This window comes from Carcharhinus amblyrhynchos, chromosome 13, assembly GCF_965287045.1.
Source record: "Carcharhinus amblyrhynchos chromosome 13, sCarAmb.v2.hapA, whole genome shotgun sequence".
Taxonomy (NCBI): domain Eukaryota; kingdom Metazoa; phylum Chordata; class Chondrichthyes; order Carcharhiniformes; family Carcharhinidae; genus Carcharhinus; species Carcharhinus amblyrhynchos.
The window spans coordinates 35665057-35683133 of record NC_137336.1 but is presented as its reverse complement, the minus strand read 5'-3'; the positions used below and the strand labels follow the sequence as shown (position 1 = coordinate 35683133).

Sequence of the window (18077 nt, the reverse complement as noted above, 5' to 3'; positions counted from 1 at the left end):
ATTTTTTTATCCTCAAGATGGGTAGCAGGAGCTGGGAAAATTCACAGTTCAGACCACCTGGGAAAAAGTGCCTGCAAGACAGGATTTTCATCCCCGGGCAAGGGGAAGCAGAGATGGGCTGCATTCTGGCCAGCCAAGACAGGATAATTTTGGGAGGCAGCCACATGGGCTACTGGGTGCTGAGGTTGTTTTTGAAAGATACACCTTGGTGCTGTGGGACTTCACCACAGCTGCAATGGAAACAGAAAAGCCCTCCAGCCCTCACACACATTCTCATGCTTTACGTATTCCATCTCATGCCCTCCACCCAGCCCCCATGGCCTCTTATAACCTCCATGCCAAGTTATGCCCCTCATGCCACCCATGCAAGGTATGGCTATGGCCCTTCCTGTATCCCATGCCAATCAGTGGCATTTTCCTGCCCATTCTATACATTCTGCAGAATTTTATAGTGAAAATATATGTAAAAAAGACACTCATGATAACTTTCCATTTCCTTTAAAGAAGGCAAATAAAAATATCACCATATACACCCTTAAAGTTTAAATAGCAGAAACTGCAAACACTTGAAACCTCTTTATCTTGTGTAAACAAACAGTGTGCAATTGACAATAGCCAATAATGCACAATGAGGCTTGACTGAGAGCCCACACATCTATTAGAATACTGAAACACCTCAGCCCCAGGGGGAAAAAACTGCTTGAATATTGCTGTGGGCCATGTAGTGGCCATAGAGGGGTCCCTATCAGAAGCCTATTTGGAAACCACCAGGGCTTACCTGGTGGTCTCCCCAAGTCTCTCCTAATGCTGATAAACCCTTGGCAAGGGCAGCAAATGGCTCTTATTTGAGCGCTTACTTGATTTAATTGGCCTCTTGTTTCCATTTAGAGAGCAGCCATACCACTACATTTCCCACTGCTGAAAACTGCTGTGATGAGAAGATGTTCGTTCCCCTCCTGACCTATTCTGCCACCATATTACGAGGACTCACACCTGCAACCTCATCTCCAGGGAGCAATGAAATCCATCACACAGTGCTCCTGAGTGGTGGAGAGTAAAAGATACCAGTCCAAATTGTTATACCTGATCCCATCTGAAAATTATCCCAGCAAGAACAAGATTAGGCCCTCATCATTGCAAAGCCTAACCAAATCTCAGACTGGCATACAGAGCCTTGTAGATTCAGAAAGATACCAGTAAGCTGCTGAATCCTATGGATCCATGCTCAGGTGTATGTCAGTGCCATCAGCAAAGTAAAAAAAAACTCTACTGCTGCAAAATTAATTGCAGAATTAATATTCTGTGTGAATTATGCCAACATTTCCAAACAGCTGAAATTGAGGTTAAAAATTGAATTTAACATTTTGTAAATTATTTTCTTCCTCTAGTCTGAATATCTGTACCTACAAAAAGGCCCTGATATAAATATCTCTGTGAATTAAAAGAATAAATGGTAAGTTAATGGTATCACCATTCTGGATTCATCACCAATTCTGTGTTTTGTGCAGGTAACCTTTTGCGTACGAAAGTATGTCTAACAGTACAAAAAAATCATCATATGGAATAACTGATAAACATTTACTCAGGCAAATGAATTTCTGAATTATGATATAACTGATGTCATTATCTGTTAAAATATATTTATTTATTTGTGTATGTTTTCAATATTTATATATATATGGATAAAATTTTCAGTAATGCCATTGTTAATGCCACCATATGTTCTTGTGTCAGAACTTTTTGTCACCTTCCCTCAAAATTTGAAGATGGAGCTGTTTAAATATTGAGGCAAGGAATGTACATGTGAGCATTAGCTCCAAGACCATTAGCTAGACAAAATAATTAGTGCCAAACTGTCCTTATCCTCAATCTCACTTGCTAAGAAAATTATGTTGCTGAAACTCAAACATACTATCATTCACACACTGCCATATTCCATACACAGAATTCCTTATCAAAACACTAAGAGGTAGCTGAGAACAGAGAGCAAAAAATATATACACACTTTTATGTTTTTGTGTGTGTATGTATATCCTCAGCCATGATCTTATTGAACGGCGGGGCAGGCTCGAAGGGCTAGATGGCCTACTCCGGCTCCTATTTCTTATGTTCTTATGTTCTTCCCCATTCTAAGTCACACTTGACAAGATTTGCTGAATTCAGTTGCAATGGCAATGTGTCTGCCACTTGTCAGTGTTCCCTTTAAGAACATTATGCTATATTAAGGGTACTATATAATTGCAGGATGTTGTGTAATGTGAGCAAGGGAAACAACAATGTTATATAAATGGAAACTGTTGGGGATATTTTCTTTCAGGCATTGATTTGAGTGAAAAAGTCAATTTGAGTGAGAAAAGGGCTTCTAGGGTTGTCATTAGAATCGAAAAACAACCTTTTAAAATATATATATCTGGGGAATTGGGTCAAGGGAGAAATTGTAAGTTGGTGTATTGGATTATGAACTTAAATTTGGTCCTGGTGTCAGTTGATATTTATGTTCAATCTTTCGATTATCAGCAGGTCATGGAGGTTTATGAGGGCTTCAGGCAAAGTACTAGGCTGAGAGAAAATCTAAGTCCAGCATGCAGGAAAATTGAAAAGAGTTCCTCCAGGACGTACACTTCAGCAGTCCTACTAGTACTAGTCCTACAGCAGTGATGGGCAATCTATGCTCGTGAGTGAGCTGCATGAGTGACCCTCTATCTCAGTAGGCTGCAAGACTGAAATCAGGCTTGTTCGCAAACCATGACCTCATGAATAAGATTAAACACGTTTAGTGCACACCAAATGTTTCAAAATACATTATAGAAAATGCTTAATCATTTATATATTAATAGAATTATCATCAACTTTAAATGGTAAAAACAAAAGAAATATTTACACTTTGGGCGCGGAGGGAATGCACAGCTCTTATATACAGTCAATGTTGTGCGCAATCAATGTGGACCCCACTTCACTTGCCTTCGCTTTCCATCATGCTAGTAGGAAAATAGCTATGCAGATAGAAATCAGCAAAATGTGGCAATCTTGTGCATGGGCAACGGTCAACAAAATGTCTCACGGGGGTGCAATCAGAACCTAGATGAAGTGCTTGTGAGCCCCAAGCCTCAAGTTGCCCACTAGTGCTCAACAGTTATTGGTGTGAGAGACTGAAGGCCACAAAGGAAAAAGATGTAGATAATGGCAATGCACTCCTACTTTTTTCAATGTGGCTAAAAACTGAGGGAACAATTCTTGTATGCTGTTGTCCATCTGTTGCCTGATTTCATGGGCTGGACTTTACCAGACCATGAGGGACAGGCTGGGAGGTGGCGATATGATGAAATGGCAAGGGAAGGTGGGGCGTAGTGCAGCCATTGCATTTTATCAATGATGGAAAAAATGGATGAGGGCCCTCCTGCCTAGAGGTTAATTGTACCATTTAAGTAGCCAGTTAGGCGCTTTGTAACACTGACACTGGCATTCTACCAGCAGCAGGGTGGACTGTCCACCACATATGGAGAATAACAGGGAAAGATTTAAAAGGGACTGTTGCAACTGTACAAAACTCTGGTGCGTCCGCACTTGGAGTATTGTGTGCAGTTCTGGTCCCCACATTATAGGAAGGATGTGGAGGCTTTGGAGAGGATGCAGACGAGGTTTACCAGGATGTTGCCTGGTATGGAGGGGAGGTCCTATGAGGAGAGACTGAGGGATTTGAGGTTGTTTTCGTTAGAAAGAAGGCGGCTGCGAGGGGACCTTATTGAAACATATAAGATGATTAGAGGTTTGGATAGGGTGGACAGTGATAGCCTTTTTCCTCAGATGGAGAAAGCTAGCACAAGGGGGCATAGCTTTAAATTAAGGGGGGGAGTTATAGGACGGATGTCAGGGGTAGGTTCTTTACCCAGAGGGTGGTGAGGGATTGGAATGCCCTGCCTGCTGCAGTTGTAAATGCGCCTAGTTTGGGGGCGTTTAAGAGATCCGTGGATAGGTTTATGGATGGAAAGGGTTTGGTTTAGGTTAGAGGGTCATTGTTTTTTAACTGGTTGGCGCAACATCGTGGGCCGAAGGGCCTGTTCTGCACTGTAATGTTCTATGTTCTATGGTGGGGTGTGGGGTTGGGGGGGAAACCTCTTCATGCAGAGGGTGATGCAAATATGGAATGAGCTGCCAGAGAAAGTGGTTGAGCAGGTTCAGTAACATTTAAAAAGCATTTGGATAAATACATGGGTGGGAAAGGATTAGAGTGATATGGGCCAAATGCAGACAACTGGGACTAGCTGGGAGAGCACCATGGTCAGCACAGACTTGTTGGGCTAAAGGGCCTATTTCTGTGCTGTATTGCTCTATGACTCTATAAGTAATAAGTCCTGGAAGCCTCCCTACAGTTTGGGGCTGGGGGGGCTCTTAATCAAGCATTCTGGGGTCCATGGAGGGAGCAGCTGACCTGGCAATCTAAGATTTCATCATCATTATGCTTTGTTGCAGTGGTTTGGTGGAACTGAGTGGCTGGCTAAGCCATTTAAGCATACAGTTAAGAGTTAACCACATCACATGCAGACTAATCTGGACAAGCACAGCAGATTTAATTCCCTAAAGGACATTTGTGAACCAGATAGGTTTTTATGGTAATCCGTGGTGACCATTACCAATACTTATATGTATGGTTCACATATTATCTGCTTAGCTTGTATAATGCCAATATTTTAGCATATTATATGCTATATTTCCCCTCTCTAAAATGCAATTTATCCAAGTTAACATATGATAAAATGCCAACATATGTCAGCAAAATAGTAATATGTTAAATTCATAGGAATCTAGATTAACTGCTGCTGACAATCTGTCATAATTTTTTCATGGCTTCACCTTTATCTATTTGTATTTCGACAGGAGAATACCCAGTGAGAGGAAAGGCCACATTGAAAGACAGACTTGAAAGGTTAATATCTGATGTTGATGCAAACACTGGAAAGGGGCTTATTCTGGTTTGATAATAAAAACTAATTTTGCATTACATGATGCAAAAAGGTTACCCTTGACTGCTCTTTTGAATTGAAAAAGAACCTTGGACAAGTTCATCTGCATTTTTAATAATTCAATTTTGTTATTTTGAATCTTACTATCTTTAGCTGATAACGTCTACCCCTATATTAAAACATTTACATATTTTCATTGGACTCAATTACATACAGTGAAAAATTACAGAGGTGAAACATCTTTACTTGCGTCCTTATTGACAGGCCATGTGAGCTACAAGGACATATACAGAGATTTATTGATCTAGAGAAAGGATGACTTCAGTGAGAATGTTTAAATGATTAAAATCATCCCAAGCTCTTCTATCCTGTCCTAATGTGCACCAATTCCCATTCACCCACCACCCTTATGCTTGCTGACCTACACAGACTCCTATTTTAAGCAATACCTCACTTTTAAAATTCTCACCTTTGCTTTCAAATCCATCCATGGCCTTGCCCTTTCCTAACTCTGTAATCTCTTCCAGCATGACAAGCTCCCAAGGTGTGTGCATTCCTTACATTTTGGCCGCCTGAGCAGCCCTGATTTTAATTGCTCCACTTTAGATGCCTTAAGTTTTGGAATTCCCTTTTGAAATCTTGCCGATTCTTTGCCATGCTTTCCAACTTAAACACTGTCCTTAAAATCTTTGACCAACCCTTGAATTACCTGCCCTAACATCACATATGAGGTTTGGTGTTATTTTCTCTTCTATAATACTTCAGTGAAGCATCTTGGGATGTTTTATCACATTGAAGACGAAGTGTACAAATGCATGTTGTTACCGTTGTTGTAGATTTATTAGCATGTTATGAGGGATGAAGGTTTGCATTTATAAAGTGACAGTTGAGAACTGGGGATTTTCTTTCACCAGAACTAAGAAGCTGACCTGATAGAAGTCTTCAAGCTTAAAAAGGGTTAGAATAAAATAAGTAGAACATGTTGTTTCCAATATGGTTTTGAGGGAGCACAAATTAAAGTGGAAGGACAAAAAATATTCTTCCAAGGTGGATGGATTGAATATGGAGTTCACTGCCACAACTGGTTGGTGCATCAGAGTGTAAATTATTTTAAAAGGAATTAATTGTGTTTTTCTCAGGAGGAAAAGTTTGCAAGTGTAAGACAGAGTGTGGAGCAAATGTAACTGTATAGAACATAGAACAGTACTGTTCAGTAAAAGCCCTGCGGCCCTCGATGTTGTGCTGAGCAATGTCCAAACCCAAGATCAAGCTATCCCACTCCCTATCATTCTGGAGTGCTCCGTGTGCCTGTCCAATAACCGCTTGAAAGTTCCTAAAGTGTCTGACTCCAGTATCACATCAAGCAGTGCATTCTACACCCCAACCACTCGCTGCGTAAAGAACCTACCTCGGACATCCCTCCTATATCTCCCACCATGAACATTATAGTTATGCCCCCTAGTAACAGCTACATCCACCCGAGGAAATAGTCTCTGCTCTATTTATTCCCCTCATTATCTTATAAACCTCTATTAAGTCATCTCTCATCCTCCTCCGCTCTAAAGACAAGAGGCCCAGCTTCCTCAACCTTTCCCATAAGACCCTCCAAACCAGGCAGCATCCTCGTAAATCTCCTCCACACTCTCTCTAACACGACCCGACTAGCTGGCTTATGGAAAGGGGCAGTGGCACAGACCATGGCTTGTTTGTCAGTGATGTAACATGCTGTGTACGCTGTGTAATGCAATATTAGCCATGTGCATTTTACTTGTCAACTTGTAGGAATCGGAATCCTTTGACAGGACAGAAAGCATATCTTTCTCTCCAGCATGATATCTAAGTTGAATTTAAGTACAATTGTAGATTTGTTGTTCTGAATAATTTGTCAGTTATGTTATTGATACTAATTTAAAAGATTTTGAAATTGTTAACGTTTTTTAAATTGTTTGGCATGAATCATGGTTGTTTACATCTACATCTGAAGATTTTCAGTTTGATTAAGCTAAATATTAAATTGTGTTTGTTTCAACAGAATCATTAATTTATTGTGGTTAACTCTTGTGTTACTGTTTGTCACTCAAACAATGCTATTGCAAGGCAAGAAAAAGCTTGATAGTAGGGCTTTATATGGATCTATGTGACTGGGATTAAATGCGTTTTAATCTTGTTCCTGATTTGCATTCTTGATTTAATCAAATTAATAAAAACACCTATTGTTAATTTGTTTACATGCTTTGCTTAAAGCTTATGCTTAACATGCAAGAAGCTTATCACCATCCAAGACAAAGCAGCCAGCTTCATCAACACTCCATCCACCACCTTAAACATTCACTTCCTCCACTACCAACATACAGTGGCAACAGTATTTACCATCTATAATATGCATTTCAGCAACTCACCAAGTTCCCTTCAATAGCATCATGCAAACTGTATCCTTTACCACCTGGAAGGAAAAGGGCAATAAATGCATAGAATCACCAGCACCTGCAAGTACCCATCCTTACTTGGAACTGTATGGTGGCTTCTTTACCATTGCTAGGTCAATATCCTGGAAGTTCCTCCCTCACAGTGTTATGAGTATAGCTACATCACATGGACAGCAGTGGTTCATGAAGGAAGCACACCACCAGTTTCTTAAGGGCAATTAGTGGCCTTGTCAGCAATGCCCACATCCCGTGAACAAATTTTTTAAAATGTTAGAACTAAATCTGGCATTTAAAAATTAATATGTAACAACTTTATAGAGGTAGTTTTTCATTTTACCAAAAAATTCATCTTTCTCTTACCTCTCCCTTTCTGCTTCTGTTAACAGTCCTGGAGTGAAAAAATGGTGGGGAGGAAAAACATTCTGCATATTAGAAACTTTACTAACAATAAAAAAACCCCTGGAAGTTGCTGTATAAATTTACATATTCATCTGTTCAAATTAAAGATTACAGTCTTGCAACAATGGAAATGGGTTGTTGAACCAATTTTTCAGTGGATTGATTGAGGGGCAGATTTATCCAACTAAGTGTAGTCTCTACAAATTTCGGAGCCCTGCAGATCCGCCATCTGTAAATTCTACTGAGAGTTGGTAGTAAGTCTTTTCCAAATCCAGCAACAATACAGTGTCATTGAAGTTTAACCTTTGGCGGCTATCATTTTTTTCAGATAGGAATGGAATAAATAGTGGTTTTGTGAAAATCTGATTGCTGTGTGTATTAATCAAAATAAGGTGTGGGAAGAACCGCAAAATAGGGTTTCTTAACTTAAACACTGGAACACTTTATTATAGGTGTACACTGTCCCACAGTCAGAACCTGGAGTGCTTAACCATGTTCCACGCTGGGAGAAGCTAGCCCCGCTTCAGGAGTCACATAACTCACACTCTTAAAGGGCAGTGTGCACCCTAATCCCCAACATCGCACCATTAATTTAAGCTAAATTAACTTTTCATGCTAATGAAAACTGGAATGTCTAATAGCAGTCTCACATACTCATCCTTCAAAACAGCCCATTGTGAAAAGAAGTGCTGCAGTTTCATGTTGTTTTTACAAGATAAAATAAATCATTAGCCCTACCTGAATATGCTTCACTCCTTTTGCTCTCATGCCGGCAACAGTTCCTGTCATTGCTCCAAAATCTATGTAATAGATAAAACAATAATGGTAATATTAATAAAGTTGAAATATATGCTTTTTCTATTCTGCGGTCTTCTGCTTGCAATATATTCTATTTAATTCCTCGTGCCTTAAGAAATGGTGCCTGTATATTTGTACCCCATTTCAGATAGTTGTACCAGAGATAATGGTGGTGGAATCAGAGCTACGATGAAATAAAGAATTTTTATCTAAGATTTTGCTTGTTATAAAATGTTTTTTTTTCATCATACATGTTACGAGTTTCTAGGTATTTTCTTGAGTTCAACATCACTCTTGCTGTAAGCAGATACCATATTCCCTATGAGGATTTATCTTTGCTACACAATATCAAGTCGTAGTATAGCATAACTTGAGGCATGACAATTAAACTTTTTAGAAATGAACTGGATATTATAATTTTGCACATCCATGTGTTCTTCTCCAATCCTTCATAAGATGGACTAATTAACATCTTAGTTGATGGAGACAAGATACAAGTTGCTTTATGCATGGCAATGAGTAAAAACTAACAGATAAAGAAAATCTCACTTTTTACAACTTGTGAGATATAATAAAACATCAAAATATGCCAGATAAATGTCATGTATGTTAAAATGATTTAAAAGCACCAACCACTCATAAGGGATTGGATAAAGACAATGTAGTTCATTTATTGACACAAAACACAACAGAAGGATAAAGATCAAAGATCTCAGAGCTGCCCGTGAATTTTCTATTCCAAAATAAGTGAAACTGAATCTGAATCACATGACATACTTCCTTTCTAGTGATGTTATGCTACAATCTCTTAAACATATTTATACCATCCCCCTTTCTCTTTAAAGGTATCCTTCCCCCCTTACAAAGAACAATATCTATTGAAAATACATGTTCATGTTTAGTTACCATTACCTAAGACTAGTGAATCTCTGAGCCTCTAAAGCATTGAAGTAATCTGCTGGTACACCCAGGTCTTATGATGGTAATCTTTTCTGTAGCTTTCTTTAATTGTTCACAGTGAACTGTGGGATGATCATCTTGGATGTTGTTTGTGATTGCGTTTGGGATCTTATTCCAAATGTAATAGGACAGCACAGTGGTTGAGATACTGGAATGGTTATGCCTCACCATTGTGCCTTTATATATAATGACTTCACAGAACCTTAGTGCTGAGCACATTGTTGCCAACTTGGCTAGTTGAAACATACCTTCTGTAAGATCCCGGATGCAAACTTGTTCCAACTATAAACTTGGCAATTCTGTACCATGCATATTGTATATTTTCTCTTGTAGTTTTAACACTTTCTTTCTAGCTTCTGAAAGAGTAGACTGAGTAAAAGTAGGTAAGTTGCTATCCACTACTGCCAAACAAGGGCTCTGCCAGTGATGGAAACGTTGTACTTAAAGATTTCAATCTCAGACATAACATTGCAATATGTACGTCTTGTTTGATCTGTCTACATTTGAGAATTAGGGATTTCATCATGCAAAGCATTTGTTCCGCTAGGCTGTTAAGGGCTGCATGGTGGCACAGTGCTTAGCATTGCTGCCTCACAGTGCCAGGGACCAGGATTCGATTCCCGGCTTCGGTCACTGTCTGTGTGGAGTCTGCACATTCTCCCCGTGTCTGTGTGGGTTTACTCCAGGTGCTCCAGTTTCCTCCCACAATATGAAAGACGTGCTAAATTCTCTCTCTGTGTACTCGAACAGGAGCTGGAGTGTGGCAACTAGGGTTTGTCACAGTAACTTCATTGTAGTGTTAATCTAAGCCTACATGTGACTAATAAATAAACTTTAGTTATAGGATGGGGCTCAGTTCAGCTCAGTTGGCTAGACAACTAGTTTGTGATGCAGAGCAATGCCAATAGCACAGATTCAATTCCTATACCAGCTCAGGTTATTCATGAAAGCATGATTTCTCAACTTTGCCCCTCACCTGAGATGTGCTGATGCTTAGGTTAAATCACCACCAGTCAGCTCCCCACTCCCTCCGCCCCCAAAAGGGAAGAGCTGCCTATGGTCATGAAGGCCACCTTGGGTGGAAGGCTGCCAGTCAAGGTCATTCAGCCTCTGATTTTCAGGTAAGTGCTCTCCAAGGCAGCCTTCACAACACACGACAATGCAGAATCGCTGAGCAGAAACTGACAGCCAAGTTCCACACACATGAGGACGGCCTCAACCGGGATCTTGGGTTCATATCACACTATCTGCAACCCCCACAACTTGCCTGGGCTTGCCAAATTTCATCAACCATCCTAGCTGGAGACAATTCACACCTCTTTAAGCTGTGCTTAACCCTCTCTCCACTCACATTGTCTGCACCTATAAAGACTTGATTACCTGTTAAGATCGCATTCTAATCATTATCTTGTAATTGAGTTTGTGTCTCTATATGCCCTATTTGTGAAACAAATCCTGCACTCTCCTGATGAACGAGCAGTGCTCTGAAAGCTTGTGCTACCAAATAAACCTGTTGGACTTTAACCTAGTGTTGAGACTACTTACTCCACAAATATCCTGAAATGGCTTACCAATAAATTATTGACCATTATCCATAATAATCTCTCTCGGCACACCAAATAAACTGAAGAGTGTGCATGACAAATGTGCTTGACGTTTTGTGAAATTGTTGGATAATGAGGTGCTTGGTAAAGTAGCCAATGATGACGATGAAGTTAGTATCATGGACGTGAAAGAGGTCAGATGCAATTTTGGACCAAGGATGGGTAGGAACTTCCTGTGGAATCAATGGCTCTTTTGGCATTTGCCCTTGACACAGCTCACACCTATTGATAACAACTTCAATGCCATTCTTCACACATGGCACATCGACTGTCTCTCTTGCACGTTCTATTCTCTGATTATGTTCATATGTGAATGGTGAAGTTGAAGAATATTGAGTTGCAAAGATTCTGGTATGATGATAACCTGTCTGTCTTTAAAAATTACTCCCCGGGAGATGCCTACCACGGTCCAGTAAAGGCATGCTGAATTGAATCAGGCCATCCTTCAACTATGTTGTCGATCCAATGATATATCTTTTGATTCTGCTGGGTTAGGGAATCTGTTAAGAGCATCCAATGTGACCATCAGGTTACCTGGCTTGTACTTGACCCCACAGTCATAACCTTAACCTTTATAAAGAGATATTGCAATCATGGGTTTTCCACTAATCATCTCCAGTGGCATATGGTCAGTTTCTAACACAAATATTTTGCCAAAGAGAGAGACATGAAAGTGTATGATTCTAAACACTAGAGCTCATGTTTCCCGTTGGAGTAATCAGACTGTGTTACAGGTAGAGATTTTGAACAAAGTGCAATTAGTTTACCTTTTTGTCATGTGCGTGCTCCCAGACCTTTCTGTAAGGCATCTATCTCCAAAGTATTTGACTCCTTAGGATTGTAAAACTGCAATGACGATGTTGTTTCAGTGCTTCAAAGTGTTATTAATGGTCTTCATGCCAGAGGAAAGGCACATCTTTTCTCAATAATTCCCTTAAAATGGACAGTTTTTGAGTAAAATTGGGAATGTTTGGAGACAGGAAATTAAAGAGGCCTAGACACCTTCAAAGATTGTCCATACTTTGAAGAGTTGGCATGGCTTTATTGTCCTTTATTTTACTTGAATTCAGATATGTCCTAGCACTGGAATAAACAGAACCAAATAAATTGATCTGCTGCGCATTGATGATGCATTTCAGCTTGTTGAATACCAATCCGTCATTACGTGTTGCTTGCATTAATAAATGCAGATTATGGTCATGTTCTTGTTTTGTTCTACCCACAGTGTCAATGTCATTGATGACACTGATGCATCCTGGCACAGAAAGAATGGTCAGGTCAAGGCAACTTGCATGTGGAGATTTCACCAACTTTTGCTCAGATTTGTTGTTAGTCCACAGATTGATCAGTATCCCCAGCCAGTTCAAACTGGCCTCAGGAGCTAGAATAAATTGCAGAAAAAGCAAAGTCATGTTCTTTGGAAACTGTGCCAACTAGTCCTTTCTCCCTTCATTATTAGGTCAGGTCACTTGAAGATGCTGGGAATATGGTTCAGAGAAGCTAGGGTGTGCACCAAAGACTAGGAGACTGTGGGTGGAATTTTATCACAATGCTCACCTCAGAATTGGGGCGCCAGCGGATCCAGAATGGATTTATCTGTTGGCCTTGGATGCGATTTTACGAGCCTTGCCCGAGAGAGGTTGTAAATACCGGCCTGTATTACTAAAGTAAAATTAAAATTGGGTATGTAGGAGAAATACATGCCTCTTCATTGCAGTTAAGAACATGATCATCAGGTATGAGGTGCTTTTGATGTTGTTGTATATGAGGCAGGTCTGCCCTATATCTATTCATGTCACAATAGCCACTGAGCCATCTTCCATTTTATCTGAAATATGAAGATTGGCTGTGTCCAATGGGATACTTCACAAATCCTGAAATAAAGTGAGAAAAGACATTGTCAATGTTGCCCTCATCCCAATGGCCATCTTCATCAAGCTTCACATGTGCCTTGACCATCAATCCCACAAATATCACAATGCGCTGATGTTCCATAAGTAGAAGGATAGGAGAACATATGAAGGAATACGATGCAAATTAAGTTGCCCACAAAGTTGTCCCTAGTCTCCCATCAGCAACAACATTCGATCTCCATGTAGATTAAATTACTCAGTTTGGTAGATCTTATGCTGAAAGCTGGGCCACAATTTCCTTTTTGGTCTCACAAGATATAGGGAATGCCTAATCAGCTGCTATAGTGGATGATTTTTCAGAAGAATTCCAATTAGAGCTTGTCATTTTTGAGGAGATGTTACATAAAAGAAAACTGACTAAGAACCAGAATTGCCTGTTTTCCACAATGCCACCAAATGTTTATGCATACTCTGATGTACTTATTTGGCAATGATTGTGAGAACCTGGTTTTCATACTCTGGGTGGTCAGTTACAGAGCTGTGGCATCTACCACAACAACATCTGTCCCTACGAAGCATCATAGAATTGGCAAATTCAAGGATAGGAATTGGCAACTCTGGTCTGAAATATGGTTATATCTCCTTACTGGCACACTGCAATGCTGACCTGTCAGTATCGTACTGTGGCACTGCACAGAGGATAATCCTCCTCACAAGTACTTGATGCAAAACTAGCATGATTTCAGAACCAATTAAACAGGCTTGTGTTCTCAACTAAACAACTGCAATTTCATGTTTGCATCTAAGGTTCTCTTTCCCTTATTTTTCCTGCTATTACCTAAATCCCCCTGGTTTCAGTCAAAGCAAAGATTTCAAATAGGTTGAGATGCTTTTCATGGTTTATTAAAGTGTGGTACCCCTAATGTGGCACTCATCCTTTAATTACCTCCATCTCATTAAAGTGAACTAATATACAATTCTCCTCTGCCACCATAAAATGCTCCATAGATTCATGGAGTCTGTGCCCATGTTATGAATGGTCATGTAAAGTTACACTGGAAAATTCAGTATTATAAACAAATGATTTTTCAGACAAGATTGTCTTCAGTTCTTAATCATTTAGAACTGACTTATAAAAGAAAACAAAATCAGCAGTTGGTCTTCAGTTATTAACTGGGAACAGTTTTGACATGGGGCTGTTAGCTCGGTTAGTAATGGCATGCTGCTTGACGACAGTGTGGGTTTAATCCCTGTACTGACTAAGCTAGCTCTCGGACCTTGCATCTTCTCCATGCCCCATTGTAAAATCATGGCATCACTGAGCCATGATTAGCAATCCTTGGATAGTGAGGGTGCCACATGAAGAGAGATAGTTTTGATGTTGAGTGCTAGTGTGAAATGATTGATATTAACATCTCAATTGAAATAAAAATTGGGAGTGATGTAGCATCAGTAAATGATCTCCTGTTTTCCATGATTATTCAAACTTAATATGGAGTCATAGCTTTTCAAAATCTTCAGATAAATGGTGGATAATTTCACAGTCATTTTTATCATTTGGATTATTTTTGGTGCAGAATAGCTGTTGCATTTACCTGAATAATACCAGCCACTGCAATCCTAATATTGCCTCTCTTTCTGTTCCTGAGGAGGAAAAGAGATTCTGGGGTGTTAAACTATTTGAATCCAAAGTGCTTGCTGTTAGAAGTGTATTGTAAATAGCTTCTTTTGAAAAATGGGTAGCCAATAGTTTTGTTTGGTTTCATGAAGTTTGGCCTGAAAATGGGAGAGTAGCACACCTACCTGTTTCAAGCTAGAGGCTACTCAAATGTATACCTGTTTGCAAGTTTCAAACTCCTTGAGAACATTGACCAGAAACATCTAAAGAACTCTTGACTGAGTTATAGCAGCCTTCTATCTCCAATGTTACAGCAATGAGGGTGCGCCTTCCTGGAATACTAGAGTAGGTAAAAGAACACTTAAGACAGGCACTAAAGGTTGACAACAAAAACTGTTAATAATGTGTGGGCATATGTGTAAGATTGAAAACTAATAATCTTTTAAAACATTTCTGTATGCGGAGAGTACCACATGGTAGGTTATTGCATAAAGTTAAATCTCATGGGATCCAGGGTGAGGTATCTAAATGGATACAAAATTGGCTTCTGGGGGTGGTTGTACAGAATTGTTTTTCAAACTGGAGGCCTGTGATCAACAGTGTGCCTCAGGGATCAGTGCTGGGTCCACTGTTATTTGTCATTTATATTAATGATTTGGATGAGAATATAGAGGGCATGGTTAGTAAGTTTTCAGATGTCACCAAGATTTGTGGTATAGCTGACAGTGAAGAAAGGTATCTCCAATTGCAATGGGATCTTGATTCATTGGGCCAGTGAGCTGACGAATGGCAGATGGAGTTTAATTTAGACAAATGTGAGGTGATGCATTTTGGTAGATTGAACCAGGGCAACTGAGTACCATTCCTCAGTTAATGGTAGGGCATTGGGGAGAGTTACAGAACAAAGAGATCTAGGGGTACATGTTCATAGCTACTTGAAAGTGGAGTCACAGGTGGACGGAGTGATAAAGAAGACATTCAACATGCTTGGTTTCATTTGTCAGAACATTGAATGCAGGAGTTGGGACGTCTTGTTGAAGTTGTACAAGACATTGGTAAGACCACACTTGGAATACTTTGTGCAACTCTGATCACCCAATTATATAAAGGATATTATTAAACTAGAAACAGTGCAGAAAAGATTTACTACAATGCTACCGGGACTTGATGAATTGAGTTATAAAAAGAGGCTGAATAGACTGGGACATTTTTCTCTGATGCATAGGAGGCTGAGGGGTGACCTTATAGAGGTCTATAAAATAATGAGGGGCATAGACAAGGTAGATAATCAATATCTTTTCCTAAAGGTAGGGGAGTCTAAAACTAGAGGGCATTGCGTCCAACGAGGGGCATACACGCGATGGGTCGTACTTGGGTTGCTCTTGGTTGTTCGAGATTGGCCTAGTGCTTCATGTCGTTAGCGTGTGCCTAAACTGGACCAGATACTGGGCAAGACGACAGCTCAATGACTATCGCAGACACATGGATTTGGGCCGGTGTCTGTGGGAGTTTGCGCATTCTCCCCGTGCTTGCGTGGGTTTTCTCCGGGTGCTCCGGTTTCCTCCCACACCCCAAAGATGTGCTGTTAGGCTGATTGGCAGGAATAAATTGTCCCTAAATCAGTTTCCCTCAATCTGGATGGCCATAAAACATTAGACAAGGGTTGTGGGTGGAGAGGGGGACTGGTGGTGTTGAGATGGCGGTGCGGGCTCGTTGGGCCGAAGGGCCTGTTTCCTGGGCTGTTTTCGTTCTTTGTTCTTTCTTTAAGGTGAGAGGGGAGAGATACAAAAGTGTCCAGAGGGGCAATTTTTTCACACAGAGGGTGGTGAGTGTCTGGAACAAGCTACCAAAGGTAGTAGTAGAGGCGGGTACAATTTTATCTTTTAAAAAGCATTTAGTTACATGGATACGATGGATAAAGAGGGATACAGGCCAAATGCGGGCAATTAGGATTAGCTTAGGGTTTTTTTTAAAAAGGGCAGCATTGCCAAGTTGGGCTGAAGGGCCTGTTTCCATGCTGTAAACTATGACTCTAGGACCAAATGAAGTCACCATAGCCCCAGATGACAAGAGAGTGTTCATCCCTTTGAGGGGAGAGAGCTGATTGGTGGTGATTTGACCTGAGGATCACCAAATCTCGGGGGGAGGGGGGCGGTGGGGAGGAGGGTTAAAGTTAAGAAGGCAGTCCTTCATAAATAACCTCAGCCTATATGGGAATTGAACCTGCACTGTTGGTGTCACTCTGCAACACTAACCACTGTCCAGCCAACCAAACTAAACTGACCCCCAAAAGAATCATGACTTGAGGGCTCCATTAGCCTGCCCATCAAGAGATCTGTTTGAGCCATGACCAGGATTTTCAGGAAGTTATATTCTCCAGCATGTGTGTTCCTGAGAGGAGCCAGGGGATATTCCTTGTCGCCAAGAATCCAACCTCTCTTGCTTGCTGTTCAGAAACAAAGATTGAGGGGGAAATGGGGCATTCCATAATATAAAATTGCCATGGTGGCTGCCATGGAAGTGGGCATAGATCTACATGGTATAAGGGTGATCACATGTCAGTTACACATTGAGCAGAACTCCAGTTCTCCATGGATGAAGTGACGAAAATATTTTCTTTAGCACCCAAAACATCAGCCAGCTGCTTAATGCAAAATGAACAGCAGACCCATTGACGTCATGGATCTCTGCTGTGGCATCCTGTTGGGCCTCCTGTGGTAGTTGGCTTCAGTTCTTGATGAAGGAGGTGACACAACCATATTTTAGCCCCTCTGGAGGAGTGAAGCTTTCTAATGCACTGTTGCTTAGGATTTCTTTCGGATGGTACAATTTCTCGTAAGCAAAGTTCTTTCTATGGCTCTCTCTTCTGCTACTGCACTGTTTTCTCCTTCTTCCAGCTTCAAACTCTGGTCCTTCTTTGGCTCAAGTGAAATTCCCAGAAGTACCCTCATGAAGAAGAGTACAATGGAGAAGCTCTTTAAGTGTTCAGGATTTTCTACAGTGGCTCCAAGCATTTTCACAACTTAACTATGAGTAAAACATCATCACCTCATACAAACAAAATGTCTCAAAAACTTTCTTAAGGTTTACTTGTCAGCAGCGTAGGATTCTTTTAAATAATGGCCATTATTATTAATTTTAAACATGGCCACATCATGATTTGTAGTACCCAGAAGTTGTGGGTGAGAGCAGGAACCGATGATAGCAACAGACTGAGATGAAAATAGGATCATGGGTCATAAATACATCATTTGATTCCGATTTGCATTTATTAATGAGGCTCCCATCTGTTTCCAGCAGGGTGCTTTGACCTAGATCAAAGTGCACCTGAAAATCTGAGTAAGCAGAAACAAAGCAGTAAGCTGAACCTGGAACATACATGTTATATTTGTCTCGCTACCATATTACTTTTTATTGTGAAATAGGGCTAGAGGGACATGAAAATTGTTCCCAATAAT

General features: G+C 40.4%; 1 protein-coding gene across 1 annotated transcript in view; it reads left to right on the top strand.

Moving 5' to 3' along the window:
• The window catches only part of LOC145351841 (electrogenic sodium bicarbonate cotransporter 1-like), an 81246-nt gene extending 76286 nt beyond the window's left edge, over positions 1-4960 (top strand). Inside the window, exons 21-22 of the mRNA XM_080201538.1 lie at positions 1389-1453; positions 4876-4960. Of these exons, the coding sequence (XP_080057664.1) occupies positions 1389-1442 (54 nt within the window). The 3' untranslated portion in view covers positions 1443-1453; positions 4876-4960. The remainder of the gene's footprint in view (positions 1-1388; positions 1454-4875) is intronic.
• The last annotated feature ends 13117 nt before the right edge of the window (positions 4961-18077 follow it).